The sequence below is a fragment of the Meleagris gallopavo genome, chromosome 28 (assembly GCF_000146605.3).
Source record: "Meleagris gallopavo isolate NT-WF06-2002-E0010 breed Aviagen turkey brand Nicholas breeding stock chromosome 28, Turkey_5.1, whole genome shotgun sequence".
Classification (NCBI taxonomy): Eukaryota; Metazoa; Chordata; class Aves; order Galliformes; family Phasianidae; genus Meleagris; species Meleagris gallopavo.
In genome coordinates this window covers 4,504,737-4,521,376 of record NC_015038.2, presented here as the reverse complement: position 1 = coordinate 4,521,376, position 16,640 = coordinate 4,504,737, and the positions used below count along the sequence as shown (strand labels likewise).

General features: G+C 39.5%; 1 protein-coding gene and 2 long non-coding RNA genes across 4 annotated transcripts; 1 reads left to right on the top strand and 2 right to left on the bottom strand.

Moving 5' to 3' along the window:
* Positions 1 to 6: 6 nt before the first annotated feature.
* Positions 7 to 10,566, bottom strand: LOC100540306 (bile acid receptor-like). Of its 2 annotated transcripts, none has more exons than XM_010724367.3 (11): positions 10,354 to 10,566; positions 6,330 to 6,456; positions 4,778 to 5,143; positions 4,082 to 4,222; positions 3,118 to 3,257; positions 2,921 to 3,025; positions 2,724 to 2,823; positions 2,030 to 2,155; positions 964 to 1,080; positions 565 to 678; positions 7 to 482 (listed from the first exon to the last, which is right to left on the bottom strand). In XM_010724367.3, the coding sequence occupies exons 2-11, from the start codon at positions 6,391 to 6,393 to the stop codon at positions 244 to 246; spliced, it is 1,512 nt and encodes a 503-aa protein (XP_010722669.1). In that variant the 5' UTR covers positions 6,394 to 6,456; positions 10,354 to 10,566; the 3' UTR covers positions 7 to 243. The 2 variants fall into 2 exon arrangements, with proteins under 2 accessions (XP_010722669.1, XP_010722670.1); XM_010724368.3 differs by having other exon boundaries at positions 10,358 to 10,566.
* LOC116217476 lies at positions 242 to 10,993 on the top strand. Its single transcript, XR_004162075.1, has 3 exons — positions 242 to 325; positions 4,719 to 4,794; positions 10,906 to 10,993. It is a non-coding gene; the product is annotated as an uncharacterized LOC116217476 (long non-coding RNA).
* Positions 10,994 to 12,261: 1,268 nt separating this feature from the next.
* LOC104914531 lies at positions 12,262 to 16,333 on the bottom strand. The gene is made up of 3 exons (XR_796056.3): positions 15,453 to 16,333; positions 15,227 to 15,359; positions 12,262 to 15,137 (listed from the first exon to the last, which is right to left on the bottom strand). It is a non-coding gene; the product is annotated as an uncharacterized LOC104914531 (long non-coding RNA).
* Between the last annotated feature and the right edge of the window lie 307 nt (positions 16,334 to 16,640).

The window sequence follows — 16,640 nt, the reverse complement described above, 5'->3', positions numbered from 1 at the left end:
CCTGACCGCCGCTCAAACGCGGCGGCACGAAGAGTTTAAACGGTTTTCCTTTTTCCATGGCTTCGAAGGAGCGGGTAAGGACTCAGAACCGGCGCCTCATCGCGGCCGCGCCGTCCGCCCCGCTCTCCCCCTCTCGCTCGGCCGCTGAGGAGAACAAAAAGGCGGGAAGCAGCGGCGCGCGCTGAGGGCGGGACGGGAGGCGGATCGCACCGTTGAGGGGAGCGCGGAGGCGGCGGGCGCCGCCTAGTGCAGCTCCCAGACCTCGCAGAGCAGCGCGGTCAGCCTCGGGTCCTTCGTCCGCCACGTCACCAGCACCTCGGCGTGGGTATGGTTAAGGGTGCGCAGCTGCGTCAGCCGCCCGATGAGGCGGGCGAAATGTTGCGGGTCCTCGGGGTGATGGATCTTCGAGTACTTGTAGAGGATGCCCAGGAACGGCTCCTGCAGCTCTTCTACGTGCCGCTTGTTCCTCAGCAGCGGGCGGTCTGGGGGGGCGCGAGGCACAGCGCGGTCACTGCGCGCCCGCCGCCGCCTGAGGGGGTGCGGGGCAGCGCGGGAACCGCCTACCTGAGAACAGCACCGTGGTCGCTACGAGCAGAGCGTACTCGGTCTCGGTGACTTTCAGTTCCCCCATGCTTCTGTAGAAGTAAAACAGCGCGGTGATGAACTCCTCGGTTATCCCTTGAAAACGGAAGGGGATCGTCAGAGTGTTATTGCGTTAGAGGCAGGTGCTGCCGTTGGTTTGCCCTCTTGTTTTAAAGTGCTGGGCTTTAAGTGCAGAACAGCTCACAAACGTAACAAAAACAATTTTAATTACTAAAGTAGTAATAAAAAGGGCTGTATTGCATGAGTTGCTTCAGCCACGTGTGTGTGGTGCCTGAGGATGTGACACACTGACACGTGTGATGGAGAATAGAGTCAGCCATGCAAAATACCCCCAAGGATTGCAATCTGAGGCCATTTTACCTGTGGTGGTGGTGGAAGTCGGGCTCTCTTCACTGTGAGACATTTGAATGGAATACATATTCTTATCAAGATTTGGAACGTGGCAGCATGTTGTGTGGTCAGAACGTCTGATGTGACCTGGAACAAGAGAGGTGGCAGCTCGCAGCTGAGCTTCACAGAGCTGTGCACATTGGGTGTGAATCTGCTTTGGGACACATCTCTAAAATGTGCAGATTTTTATCAGGAAAAGAGTTGCCGTGTGCTTTTTGTTTGTTTGTTTGTTTGTTTGTTTGTTTGTTTTCCTGCATCCTACACTGAGTTCGTTGGTTACATTCCAGTTGGTAAAAATCTTGTGTCAAACTTGAAACAGTATAACAGTAATGTAGCTAATATTAACCATCCAGCTCCTAATTTGTGCAAGCTCACAGAAGCGTTGCTTTTTGTTTGGAAAGGAGTAAAGCAAAAAACCATTTTTAATTATTATTATTTTTTTTAATACTCCATGGAAAAATGCCTCTAGAATGATAGAATTATTCAAGTTGGAAAAGACCGTAAAGATCATCAAGTCCATCCACAACCTAACCATACTACCCTAACTCTAACCATACTACCCTAACAACCTTCCATGAGCTTTCTCTAACAGACATTGCTAGGCACATTCAGGGATGGTGACTCAACCACCTCCCTGTGCAGCCCATTCCAGTGCTTAACAACCCTTTCTGTAAAGAAGTTTTTCCTGATATCCAACCTAAACCTCCCCTGGCACAACCTGAGGCCACTTCCCTCATCCTGTCAGCTGCTACTGCAATCAGCTTTCAAGTATTTGAAGAAAGCAATAAGGTCTCCCCTCACCCTTCTTTTCCCCAGACTGAACAGCCCCAGTTCCTTCATTCTCTCTTTGCAGGGCATATTCTCCAAGCCCTTCCTCAGCCTTGTTGCCTTTCTTTGGAGGCTTTTACATGTTGCTGGCACTATTGTAAGTAGTGCTGTGCATGAATAGGGAATTACTTCAGATTCATTAAATTGGAGGTTGTATCAAAACGGCTGAACTAGTGGTGTTTACAGAAAGCCTGTTAGTCCAACTTACTTTCACTTGATGACTGGCACTCATTAATTCTTTGGTTGTATATCTGAGCGGAACACAAAAACATGGCCTCAACTGTTGACCCTTTTAGCAGCGCAATTTGATCTTCACTAGCTAAACTTTCAAATCCTGCAAAGAGAGAGAGACTTGTTAAGAAGCGAGGCTGTGGCTGCCTTTAAGCACCTAAAGTGGACTGATTTCTATCTCTGATTTTTTAATAAATACATTTACTGAAAAGGAGGATCCACTGTTAAAAGACATTTGTACACAACACTATCTAATGGTCTTGCTTTTCTTCTTGCTGATTTGTGGGTTAGAAACAAATTGCTGTTGTCAGTGTCCAGTGTATATCTTTGTTGTCTACAATGAGTTGCAAGCTGAACTGGATTTCAAATAATGTGTTAAAATGGGAATTCACCCAAGGTGGTGTTTTGAAGTCAAAGTACTGTTAGAAAAACATCTCTATTCCATGTCAGAAATTGGGAAGAAAAAAAAAATCAGAATAAGTTTCGAAGAAAATGCTCTAATCTGTTGAATAAATGATAATCCCAATTGTTAGTGTTAGATCAAGTAGTCAGTTGAACGAGTTTTCTTAAAGCCTCAATTTTTCTCACATTGGTGCCATGAATACAGCTTCTGCTTTTTAAAAACAAAAAGTCAGACTACTCCGTAACACTTCTCAAAGGAAGGAGTTTACCTGGAAGTCTTTTTGTGAAGTCCACTAACACTTGCACGTGGACAACTGCTGTCTCAGAGAGATGGAGAAAGCTTTCCTCAGGACTTGTGGTTTCTTGTAGCTGCATGAAAGAACATTTAGACATCTGATACAGCCAAAATACATTGCTTTGAATAGTTACAGCTCAGGAACAGAGGCTGATTGCTCTGTATACGTACAAACTTCCTTGCTTCCTCAAGGGGAATTGTGTATTTTTGGTGTGCTGCTACAATATGGTCAAGAAGTTGATGTTCCCCTGGAGTAAGTTCCACCTTCTCCACAGTCTAATAAAATAAATAAATAAACCAATCAAACTGTAATGAGTTAAGGCAAACTAAATGATAAAAATGTTATTTAAAATAGAAAAATGTCCCACTTTTCCAGATCTTGTCGTAGATGATACATGCTTACTATTCAGTCCCTCATCTTCCAGTTTAATGTTGCAAAGTAAACTGCTCTTTTGTTTAAAATTCTTTCGGAGTCGCTTTGACTTGCACTGTACTTCAGTCAGCAAACCTGTGAGGCATGGAATTATGGATTAATGCATAATTTTTTTCAATAGATAACAATTTGAAATCATACTGTTTATGCATCTCAGGAGGTATAAGGAACTATGCTTCCCAGAGAACATGGAACTGTGCTGTGGATTGAGTTGGTGTTCTGTATCCACAAAAGGCCTGAGTGTTTGCAGTCTTCTCATGTTATCTGTTTTGTGATTGAGACATATGAGTATGAGAATTTTCCATAAAGGTTTTGTGCAATTTCCTTAATGCTTTATTTTTCTTTCCAAACATGAATGCACATCTGATAAGCTTGGATAGCTGACAGCTGTCCTATCAAAGTTTAGGATATTTAGCTGTCTCGTTAGTGCTCTCTGCTTTATTTTGTAATGTCTGTGAACAGCTATCCTCTTAACTTCAGGAGCTACTTCCCAAGTATTTGTAGTTTCTGCACATGAAGATGCTGCAGTGCTACAGACTTAAAATTTCCTAGAGCAAAATTAAGTTTAGATGAATACCACTTGGAATCACAGAATCACGTAGGGTGGAAAAGACCTTTAAGTTCATCAAGTCCAACCATCCACCTAACATTACAAGTCCTGCTGAGCTGTGTCCCCGAGTGCCACATTCACACATCTATGCCTTTAGGGACAGTGACCCCACCACCTCCCTGGGCAGCTTGCACAATGCCAAACCACCCTTTCAGTGAATAAATTCTTCCCATCTTCCAATCTGAATCTTCCCTGATGCAACCTGAGGCCGTTGCCTTGTGTTCTGTCAGAGCTATAATGAGAAAAGGGATTGCATATAGAAAAGAATTTATCAGGAGGGAGCACTCACATTCTGCTAGCATTCCCACAGCTCTGCACTTCTTCAGGCGACATTCCTGGCACTTCCTCCTCATGTACATGTCCATTTCACAGTGACCACCATTCTTGCATCGATACACTGCATTTTTGGTTATGCTGCGTCTGAAGAAGCCTACAGAAAAACGTCAGGTTGTGACTAAAGAAATTAAGGAGATTTACCTCATAATTCAAAGTTTTGTTATTTTCTTGACAATGAAAGTATTACCTTGGTTTCAAATTTTCTTTGTGATGATTTAATTCTGACGTGTTCTTTCTGACTAATATTAATTACTGTTTACTATAACTGATCAAGATAGCTCCCATATTAATAACTGAATTAATAGCATACTAAGTTATTAAGAACAATAATTAATTATTTATAAATAAAGAACTCTAATAAATGACCATAAGACAATAAGCACCCAGTTAAGCAAGCACTATTCCAATGAATACTCAATAGAAAATTCAGCTTCGTTAAATGCTCCTCGAGTATATACAGAGAAAACATTTCTTCAAAAATGTTTTAAAGATGTGCATCTGAAGGTATTGTGTTAGACAAAGGGTTCCTTAGGTTAATTACAGTCCCCCATAGAAAAAAGTCTAATGAAGTGTGTTTGTTTGCATGGCAGGTATGCAGTACTGCTCTGAGCACCGTGCAGAAAGGTACGGATGAATCTGTGCCTCTTACCTTTACAACCTTCACAAGTAAGTGCATTGTAGTGGTAACCAGATGCTTTATCACCACAGACAACGCACAGCTCTTCCTGCCCCTTCAATCTCAAAGAAGAGTGGTTTAATCTGGGCCTTTTTAGTGCTTGAAATCCACTGTCATCAGGGTGGGAAGTCGTGAAAGGAGGTTTGCTTAATTCGCAGTTACTGATGATGTATTGCCCATCAGTGTACTGAGAGTCCAGGCTGTATGGATTGTACTGGGACTGTGAAGGTTGTGACTGTAATACTGGAGAAGGAATTTGAACTGATGAGTATTGACAGTAAGGTGCAGTCTGAAAATCAGTGTCTTGCAGCTGGTAATTGATGTGCTCTGGTAAAACATCTAGATAAAAGAAGAAGTTGAAAATGAAATAAAAACCTAGGGATTATCTTGATGTCAACTACCTGATTTTTTTTAATGGTTTGATGGTTAAATACTTAAGTAGAAATATTAGAACACATTTTCTTAAAGATAGTCTGACATACTCTTTTAAAACATGCTCTCTGTAACTATAACTAATATTGAAGTGAAATGTTAAATGTTCTAGAAATGGCTTGTTGAATGCTTGGGCAATGACAGGTGACTGACATGGATTCTTGTTGGTAAATAATTGTTGGTAAGTAATTGAAAAAAATATTCTTAACTGAATATTTCAATATTTACACTTAATTATTTTTTATTCAGTTGTCTGCATTAAAGGAGAATGTTTTCTCATAAAAAAGGAATATTTATTAATGAGTGAAATGTTTATTGTTGACATATATATTTCAGGCATAATTTTGAAAATATTGTACTGTAAGAATCTGAGAAACTATAGAGTGGTAAAATTTACAGTGGTGGGAGTCTCAAAGTTGAAACTCAGAAGAGTGAAAAGCAAAGACCTGTTTTATTTAACATTTTTCCACACTTAATCCTTCATAATTTTAATTATTAAAAAATAAAACCAAAAAACAAACAAAAACGATGTACAGAATTATGAAGAGAGCTTCTTCCTGCCTTTCGGGGTTTGGTGTTTGAATTTAATCCAACCCTCCTTGGATGTACACAGCTGTACTGAAGAGCTCATGCAACAGGTATTGTTTTTTATTGTTCAAATCTCTGTAAAAACTGGCATCTTTTTTTGAAGTGCTTTGTATGTCCTTTTGTTTTTAACGGACTTTAAGTCCTGCTCTAACTCACCCATAATCAAATTAGTTATTGCAATTACAGTTACGTAAGACAGTCATTTTATATTTGTAATGTATTTGGAGTGCTGTAATGAGACCTATATCTTCTTGGTGTCAGTGAAAGGAAAGCAGCACCACTGATGTTTATATGAAACAATCAGTTGGCATAATCACACTGTGTACAGAAATCTGTATGAGCATATGCTCATATATTGGAATACTCTTTCTGTTTGACATTTTTAGTCAAGTGTGCTCTTAAGAGCTTATAATGTTATGCTAAAGTTAAGAAAGTAATGGGAATTCCCACAGACATTCATCTTACTTTACTGCTTTTTACAATATTACAACTTAGTATTACTTACCATAATATTGTATGGGCTCAGCAAGACAGTACCCATCTGGTACAGTGACAAATGTGTTTGCCATGTTTTGTTCCCAATCTCACTGCTTCATTCACTTTGCTATGGGATAAACGTTTTAGAAGGAGACCTAGAGAAATGGAAACATAAAAGGAAGATGATGTGAGATTGCTAGGTAGGCTTAGCTGCAGAGCTGAACCCAGGAAACTCTGGAATATGAAACTATTTGCATACTGTAAGAAAGATAGAGGTATACATAAAGTCATGTAATACTTGCAATGAGTGGGGATTTGGTGTAGAGTCCATTCATAAACCTCCAATGTGTATTTAGAACTGTTTTGTTCCTAACTTCACTTTGCTAGCCAGGCAAGGAAAGGGATTGTCCCACTGCTCTGCCCACTGCAGCCTCACTTCAAGCACAGGGTGCAGGTTTGGGTGCCATAGTGTAAGAATGACATAAAACTACTACAGAAGTTGTGACAAAAATATAAAATAAAAAGTCTATATGGATGCCAGCAGGAATGATATTTGAGCTTACATAGGTGTCGAGGCAATCTATGGCATTACTTGAACAGCTGAGTGATGCTAGGGTAGCTGACACATTATCAATTAAGAAATAGTTTATTTGCCCCCTTTTCCTTCTGTACAGAGGGAATGTGTGCCAGCATCACTGGGTTATAATACCTTGAGTCTGATGGCTAGTAAGTAAGCTCTGTACAAGACACTTTGCCAACGAGCTATTCAAAAGCTTTCTATGAACAGATAGGAAGGAGAATAAAGATTAAAAATGCAACTGTTTGGAAGCAAGTAAGAAAATGAAGCTCTTAGACATGCAACCAGACTCTCTATATGTGCCTTGTAGAGTTTATAGCAAAATGGATTTAAAGATTTTCCTTGAAAGACTCGCATACTGGATATAATGCAACACTTACATGTAGCTACAGCTGAGGAAAGAATGCATCACTTTAAGGAGTCTGAACTAAAGTTGTGTCCTGAAAGACACATACACACTTCCCCAGAACCTGACATAGCTTTGAAACTGAACACTTTGTGTTGCCAGTGGAAGGTGAAAAGGTACAGTGAGACTGGAATGCTGCTTTTTTTTGTTGTTGTTATCTGTGCTAGTAAATATTTGTTTGAAAGAGAAATTACTCATTGAATCATGAGGTCCTTATCAGTTAGATCAATTTGGTGTGGGCAAAGTCTGCATTTTTCCTAAAATATGTGTATCTGATGGAGAAATGTGTTTCTGGATACCAGTGGTCCCTTTAAATAAAAGTAACAAAAAAACAGAACCTAAAATAAAATTGCATTGATCCGGTATGATGCAGATCTTGCATGAGAAGCATATTACTAGGTGCAGGGTGGTCAGATCATTTCATATCCTACATCTTGCTATCATTTAATCAAGTTTTCCTCAATTTAGATGACTGTCTGAGAAGAATTTTGAGGATTTAGTCCCTCTTGTTGATTTTTTTAATGGCTAATAAGCTAGCAGCTGCAGACACAGAATTTCCAACTCAGAATGATATTTTGTAATCAAAACATTTAAATTACAAGAATGTTATAGCAGAATTAGTACTAAATCTGTTATTTGGAGAATGCTATACCACCTTGAAATGAGATATAATGGTCATAGTACCTGTGTGTAAATTTTAATGGTTTCATTTTCTGGCATTAGTGAACATAATGTTAAAATGTTTGTTCTGATATGAAATTGCTTTGAGCCTTTTAAAACAAAACTATAGAAAACAAGACATATAGGGAAGGAACTCTGAGACTGGAAAGCTTTGATGATTTGTAAGACTGACTGTTAAAATCACACTTCTGCCTCACTCGGTTATTCCCTCCTATATGTTTGATAAGTCAGCAGTATGGAAGCCTCCTCTGAACTTCAGGCATCGATAAACTGATGTGATTCTTCATATATTTGTCTATCAAAAGTCCAGGTGACATCCATAACCTCTAACAGCTCCCTAGGAATACAGCACGATCTCAAGGACACTTCTTCAGCTCACACACACCTTCATTAACCCCATAAACACTCCATGCACACAGAGGTGAGCTGTGCATTGTGAAATCATTAAAACCTTGATAGCATGTAGCACATGTAGCCAGTAGTAATTTTCAAAACAAAAACTTGGACAAGGTTGAAATCAGATTGGGGGAAGAGCTTTGGGTGTTTTGTTCATTTACAGTCATGCCATTCCCAAATCAAAATATTTTGTCGTCATCATCATGGATGCCCATTTTTCTCCTGTGTATTTACTCAAAATGTAGCCATATTTTTTCTGTGCTTTAAAAACAGGAAAAAACAAAAACACAACAAAACATTTCCTAGAAAGGACTCAAAAAGATCTTTAGCCTTAAAAGTGGGAATAACTGAAAACAAAAGCAGCTGCATTTTTTAATATCTTGGTCCATAGTATCACAAGCAATACAGTCTTGAGTCCTTTTTGAGAAATTCTGACTTCCAAGTAAATTTCAACATGCCATGTTGTGCCTTGCTTTTCCTTCTTCACTGTTACTTCTATGGAGCTATTTCTGCTGTATTGCTGGGTGTGAAATCCTGAACATTTGGACATTACTTTTTTTTTTTTTAGAAGCCTCCACCAGCTGAGAGATTCTTCTTCCTTCTTCAGAAAAGCTGACCTAAGAATAAGTTGCTTAAGTTCTTTTGAAACTGTTGCACTTTTGCAGATTTATTTTTGACAGCTATCAGTTTTCTCAAATAATAATGTTCAATGTAAACTATAGTGTATGTTTATTCCAAGCATTGGTTGTCCATCTAATACAGAAATTCAGTAACATTCAGTTATTAGTCCTAACTGAAAGACTTCACGCTATCAAAATGGAAACCATCAAGTAGTTAATTAATTAAAAAATAACAGATTTTCCAAACAATTATTGTTTACTGTTATTCATGGCAAAAATTGTTTTTTTGTGGTTTATTTCTTTTTCCTTTTTTTTTTTTTCCTATGAAGTACCACAAAATAAAGTAAAACTATCAAATTTGTTAAGATGCAAAAAACCACTGCTTTCAGGAGATGCTCTAAGGAGCTCTTAAAGAGTTATGTTATGACAGTACTTTAACCGCTATCATAAATATTTTGATAGTTGAGTCATAGGGAAATTTCTTGTTTGCGGGGAATTTTAGGAACTCAGCTGAAGTTCTACAATATTTATTTAGCATTCCTTGTGGCATGTTAACAAACACAGCCTAACTAGAAGGTATGTTTAACCTCTGTAGAGTCACAGTAATTTTGCTTCTGGAAAACATAGTTTTGTTTTTTAATTTGTGAAGTTAAAGTCAACAGGGTACAATCAGTGGCTACTAAGTTTAATGCCAGGAGAAATATTGAGTTTCAATCAAGCAATTAATTAACAGCATCTGTAATTAAAGAGTGTGGATTTTTTTACAAGGAAAGTTGTAGGATCGTTTGAATTGTCTCATATGTAGCTCATATACATTGTTAAATTTTTAACTGGTTTTCCTGGTTTGAAGGTGCTGTGAAGCTCCCAAAAGCTGCTGCTTGAAAAAATCCCACTTTTCTCCCCATTAGCTCTGTTCCTTCTTTGGCATAAAATACCCTTTTGAATCTTTCCTGTAATATAAATGACTTATTTCACTACTTGAGTTGCAGACAAAATCTGTTTTTGGAGTAGTTACCTTATTATGAATTATTGCAGAGGTATAGTTTATATCTATTGTAAAGTAAGAGGTTGGACGTTGTTTGAAACTTACAGCTTTCCTGGTATTTTGGGGAAGGTAAACAAACCACTGAATTAAAAATTTGTTTTACGTCCTTACGTTCGTCCAATGAAATTGTTGGAAAAAAATCTTGATAGCTAGGATGCTTCATTTAAAAGTGCTTGTTTTCTATGTTAATTTAGCCAAGACTTTAAAAAGAAAACAAAACAACCAAAAAAAATCCACAATACCTGTAATATTTTCACCTGGCAAATTGATTCATGACTACCACAATAATTTATAATCCCAGAGCACTAAGAGAAGTAAATGAATTACCTACAGCAGCTGCAGAGTTTTTCTTGTTTCCAGAGCAAGTCCGTGGGCTGTAGCAGTGATCCCAGCTCCGAGTCCAGCTGGAGCGAACTGGGCCTTCTCCCTATTTATCAGTTTGTGTGCATACACTCGGCTCCAGACAATCTGCAGAGCAATGCTACAGCTCTGAGACACGAACTTCCCACACAGCCTTTCCTGGGGTCGAAGCGAGGGCAGCTGCAAGTCCACATAAATCAAATAATAACTGGGTCATCAGGGACAGAGGCCATGGGGACCTTCACGTCATGGTTTCCCAGAGTTCTCCCTGACTGATTACCAAGTATTTGCTTTCTTGGTAGAATTTAAAATTCTCCAATTTTGATTGCTTAACGTTGACATGCCTGAATGTTAATGGAAGATGTTCACTGCTTTGCAGAGAAAATACTGCAATGGTATAAATTGAGTGTATCTGCAAGAAATAATAATTGAATTTGCAGACACTTGGTTATGTTGGTATTTTGAAACACAAAACACTCAGCACGTTCTACCTATTCTAATTCTAACATACCTGTGCAGGTGCAGCATGCAGAGGATTTCTGCAAGTTTCCATGCTTTCCATGGGTCTGTGGCATCATGCACAGCAAAATGGCATTGCCCTTCAAAGAAGAGCCACGTTTGTGTTCAGCAGGTTCCCGAGAACAGCATGTTACTTATTTTCATGCACTCTGACAACAAACAGGAATCCATGAGTGTGCCTTTGGAGTAGAAACTGTTGAGTTTGGCTTGCAAGAGAATAAAAGATTGCCTCACAGATGTTATTGGAGCATTTGACAGGATTTTTGAGCTTTCAAATGCGTTGTATTGCTCATGTGTGCTCACCAGGGACTGAAACGCAGGGGTTTTGAAGTATGGACAAAGATAACAATCTTGTAAATTAAACTATGAACAGCATTTGTCTTCCCAGTAAAAGAACTTTATTTGGAACTTTCTAAGATATCAAAAAACCCAACATCTTCGATAGTAAAAATGGAAAGTTTGTAATTTGTAGAACAGAGATATTTTGCATTGCATTTCTTTCACAAATACCATTGTCTTTTTCATCCGTCCTTTTTGTCAGTCTCATGAAAAATAAGCAGAGATTTACAAAATGTTCTCTCTTAAATACTTCTAAAGCTTTTGGGGCATTTTTAAAATTTTTTATTTTTTTTAATAGAAGACAGTTTACTGGCAAGCTATTCAAATATGCCAGTGGGAAGTAGGTACTTAAAGCCTACTGATTTCAAGTGTGTTAAGTCTGAAACCCAGGTTTTCAGAAGATATCTAGTGCTGCTTCAGCTCAGTGCTCTAACAGCTACTGGATTCAGAGCAGATTTCTAAAATAACTATATGAGAACCTAAAACTAGTCTGTAGTAGAAATTAGTAATAGAGTTCTACATTAAATATTAGAGCATGCCTATTTACTCCTATCCACGGGGCCATCTTCACAGTTGTGGTAATAAATCTATTTTGCACAATCAGTGATTCAGACCAGAGCAGTAAATTGTAAATACATTTATTTGCACTATTTTAGATCCATTCTCCTATTCAAGGTTTAGCATGTCAATAAAACATGGAAGATGTGAGAACCCACTTGAATTACATAAAGAACTGTTGCAAAGAAGAGAAAAATAAACTGTTTTCCATATTTTTAAAGAATACAACAAGCAATAAAAAGCTTAATTAGGAATTAATTAGGAATAAGGAACAAAACAAGAAAAAACCCAGCAGTAAAAATATCACTGGAATAATTGCTTATGCAGTCCTCATTACTGGAGATTCTGAAGGTTGGACTACATCACAGAACTTAAAAACTGCTATCTCAAAGTTATTTTGATCTGGAAGGAAGAGAAAGGAATGGTAATATCTCTTCCAGCTCTAGTTTCTGTGATTTGGTTCAGATTTTTAAGACAGTGATACGCTCTCTGATTAGTGATGTTCCTAATGCTGTTTAAATAGGCAAAGGAAATCAGATAGTTTGAACATGCTTTGCTAGAGGAGAGGAAACAAAATGTTACTCGTAGGTATGGACTGCAAATATTAGCTGAAAAAGCTTCTGTCATGAGTGGAAATCCATAAGTGCCAATGAAGTGGAGTATAAGGGGCACAGAACATCTGAACGCCTTACGCTGCACCACTCTGCAGCCTCATTCCATCACCAGTGTGAACTGCGAGCTTCTGTAAAGTCTCATCTGTGTGGGAAGTCTTCCTTTCTGCAGGTAGGTCCAAGAATTTGAGGAGTGCTGAAACTGCAGATTCAGAGAAATCTTCCCTACATAGGTGCCTGTTGAGAGAACCCATTTTCAAGGTCCGGAGAAATCTGCATTCATCAGAACTCGTGATTCTAGATCTCCATAACCTGCTTGGTATTCGAATAGTTAAAGGAAATCCTATCTACTCCAGCTGGGTCTTCTCTGCATAACTGACCCATTCGGCTTGATCTGGTATTGGATTGTTTACGTAACTTCAGTAATTAACCACTCTCAACCTCATTAATGAAACATAAACCACCTCTTCTACTCATTTATTAAGCCCTTGTCAAACAAAACTTAAACAAAGGGCAAAATCTCAGCAAAGAAACAGTCCAAAAGCTACTGGGATCTGCCTACAAGTCGTTACGGCCACTTTGTTGTTGTTTTGCAGCACAAATTAAACAGAAGCAATGGCATTGTCTATTGCTTTTGGCTAACTTCTCACAAAAACATCTGAGGTCTGTCACATGAGGGCAATGATGCCTCCACAACTATTTTGGTCATTTCAGTGCAAAATACCAATGTTCCAGTTCATTACTGTAAATCATTAAATGATGAAAGCGAGAGTCAAATACTAAACAAATGGGATACTTTGGAAAATTAATTGCTTATTACAGTGTACTTTGTTATATGTGAGTTAAAGGTTACGTTGAAATATAGATTATTTCATTACAGGATTAGGTTGTTCTTGCTAGCAAACTGTTCTGAATAGTATTAAAAAAAGTATCAACCAAAAAATCAGATTTGCTAAAATGTTCTATGTTAATCTTTACCTATTTTTGTTCTAGAGAAATATTTTAGAGGTGGGCTGGCAGACATACAAAAAACACTGAGCTACTTAAATTTAGAATCTGTTGAGGAACTCATGGGAAAAATAAAAGGAAAGACATGGCAAGTTTGCTGATTACCTTCTCTTATAGATTATTTGTTAATCTTCAAAAGAAGCAGTGGTTCTGGCACTGCTTTCTGCATGGCATGGATGAACCTCAGCCCTGAGTGAAGACCAGTTTATGTAGCTGTTGTTCTAAAGCGTAATTAATCAAGATGTTTGAGGGACGCATGCGTTTCTATTGTCAGCATCCGCCTCTTTTGCCTGCAACAGGGGTCACCTTTATCAGGTCACTTTTAACTACAGAATGTGAGTACAGTGGGTCAGTGCTGTCTTGTCCTGCATACGGCCTCGTTGGTTGGACTCTATTGCTTAAGATCCAGTGTAACACTTCTAATAATATTAATATATGTATGTGCTCTTTGTATGATAAGTTCACATGCTTTAAATGTACTAATTTCCGTAGCTTCACAAAGTGTGTGTGACATTTCCTTTGAGCACTGGTTTGCAAAGCTCTTACCTTCCCTACATGGAGCTTTTTGAAGCAGTGTTATTTATTAGCATAAATTAAAGAGTAGCAGTCTTCATAGAGCAAAACGGTCTGTTTCAGCAGAGGAAGGAGCGTGAGACTAGTCAGGGAAATTCATCAGGCAGTGCCTTTCAGTTTGAATTAATACGTTATTATACATTACTTACTTTGCTGCCAGTTTCTGGGTACATTAAGGGCCTTTCCTGGTGCACATTGTTTTAAAATCTTCAGGACCAAACCCTGCACCCATCCCAGCTTCAGCGCTGAGAATTCAGTGCTGTGTCTGATATCAAGCCCTTTAATTGCCCTTCCTGTGCTTCTCTGGTCTGCCTAGAGTTCTTTTGGATTTTCCAACTGCATGCTTGAGCCTCCTAATGAACGATACTCAGAAACACTTCTGTGTTATTCCACCACAGAAATGCTATTGGTGATTTTACCAAGATGGCCCAGAAGTGGGTTTGGTTCTATAGCAGCTTTACTGTTTTGGAGAGCCTCAATTTATATCTATCTAGCATGTATTTTTCCTGCTATAACAAATCCATGTTCTGTTTGACAAAATACAGTCATGTGCTTAAGAGTTATTAAAAGCATTAAAGCACTAACCTCTTGTAACCTCATTTTTCACTTTGTACACATACATAAGTGTTTAATCGAATTGAAGTTAAACACTAAGATGCTTGAGAGGCCAAATTTATACATTCTCTTCAGTTTATACAGAACTGATGTGATAAGCCAAAGGAATTATAAGACACCACTACTCTGAAAACGCTCCTCCGTTGATTTGTTTAAGCTCTGTTGCTACAGAATAGAAGTTCTGGTGAGAAGCATGCCTAGCATTTAAATCAAGGAGTTTTGTCCTACTGGGATCGGATCGGCCCTGGCGCCACACTAAGCACATTCTGCTGTCCTCTGGAAGTTGAACAAATGATTCTGTGTCAAGAGATGTGCTGGAGAGGGAGCGAGCCACGTCCCTGAGCGAGGACACCAGACTGAGAGCTCTGCAGTGGAAGCACAGTAGGACTCCATCTTCTTTTCATTCTGCATTTTTATTTCAGACAGTCAGGAACCCACAGAAGGGCTGCACCGATCCTGAAATGGAAGCCTGATAAAGCAGTGTCTCTCCCTTGTCTCCACTTGGTATGAAAGACTAGAATGTTATCTCTGAAGCCAGGGAAAAGTAAGCATTAAATCATGCCCAAAGGGAAGTAGAAATGCAAGGAACAGAACAGATCAGACAGATTCAGACATACAATCCAAGTGCAACTCCTGCTGAGGTGTAACAATCATTCCTCCTGCACAGGACTGCTTGTTCCTTTATCTGACTTCACAGCTGCTATGAATTCCAATTGCTGGTGCTACACTGATCTTACTGGGTACCCCCATCTGTAAAACAAAATTTGAATGCTACGGGTTGCAAATTTGATATAGCAGAACTTCCTTAATTAGAATAGGCTGAAAGGCAAGAAGATACTTAACTGGTATGAAAAAGGAATCCTGATAACAACTACATTTTTGTTGTGTGTCTGTCTCAAAGAGATTTAAGCTTGAAAGATGGCTCAAAGCATGTCCTGCTAACACACTGCTGAAAATACTGCTTACAAAGTTGGCACTATCAAATAAAAACAACGAAAAGTTAAGCAGCAGAGACATCACGGGTTGCTAACGGTGGTTTCAGTTAGCAAATAACAAAGAACGAAGTCAGCATTACAGAGCTTGTTATTTTAACTTGAGTAGAGGATGTTTACTGTTCGAGGGACAAACAAGAATACAGATAAGATGTCAGCTCAACAGACCTCAGCCCAGAATTTATCACACACTGCTTAAAGGAGTTTTAAATAAAGATAACCAGGACCCCCCATGGGTCATGGCCACCTGCCCTCTGCAAACAGTGCCCATTAACGGCTCCTGGGCTGCAGCTTTCCTCATGGCTCCCCTCGTGCTCTGAGAGCCACCTCACGTGTGAGAATGGGGAGCTCCGAGAGCCGTCTGTGTGTGGAGTGCTGGCCCAGAGAATCACAGAATCATCAAGGTTGGAAAAGACCTTTAGGATCATCCAGTCCAACCATCCACCTATCATCAATAGTACTCACTAAACCATGTCCCTCAACACAAAATCCAACCGTTCCTTGGAAATCACGACACAGCGGTTAAGACATCGATCTGATGCAGATTTCTTTGTACTGCTATTTCTGTTGTGAGCTTACCTCCCCTCAAAACAAACAAACAAACAAACAAAAAAGCAAAAAAGAGAGTCATATTCTCTTTTTGAAATGACACTGTTAACAAGAGCCCCGTCCCCAGACGGCCTCCATCCATCCCTCCATCCTTCCCTCCATCCACCCATTCACCCATCCACCCATCCCTCTATCCCTCCACCCATCCATCCATCCATCCATCCATCCACCCATCCACCCATCCACCCATCCCTCCATCCCTCCATCCACCCATCTCTCCATCCATCCATCCACCCATCTCTCCATCCATCCATCCACCCATCTCTCCATCCATCCATCCCTCCATCCCTCCACCCATCCCTCCACCCATCCCTCCATCCACCCATCCCTCCACCCATCCATCCCTCCATCCCTCCATCCCTCCACCCATCCCTCCCTCCACCCATCCCTCCACCCATCCATCCATCCATCCATCCATCCATCCATCCAT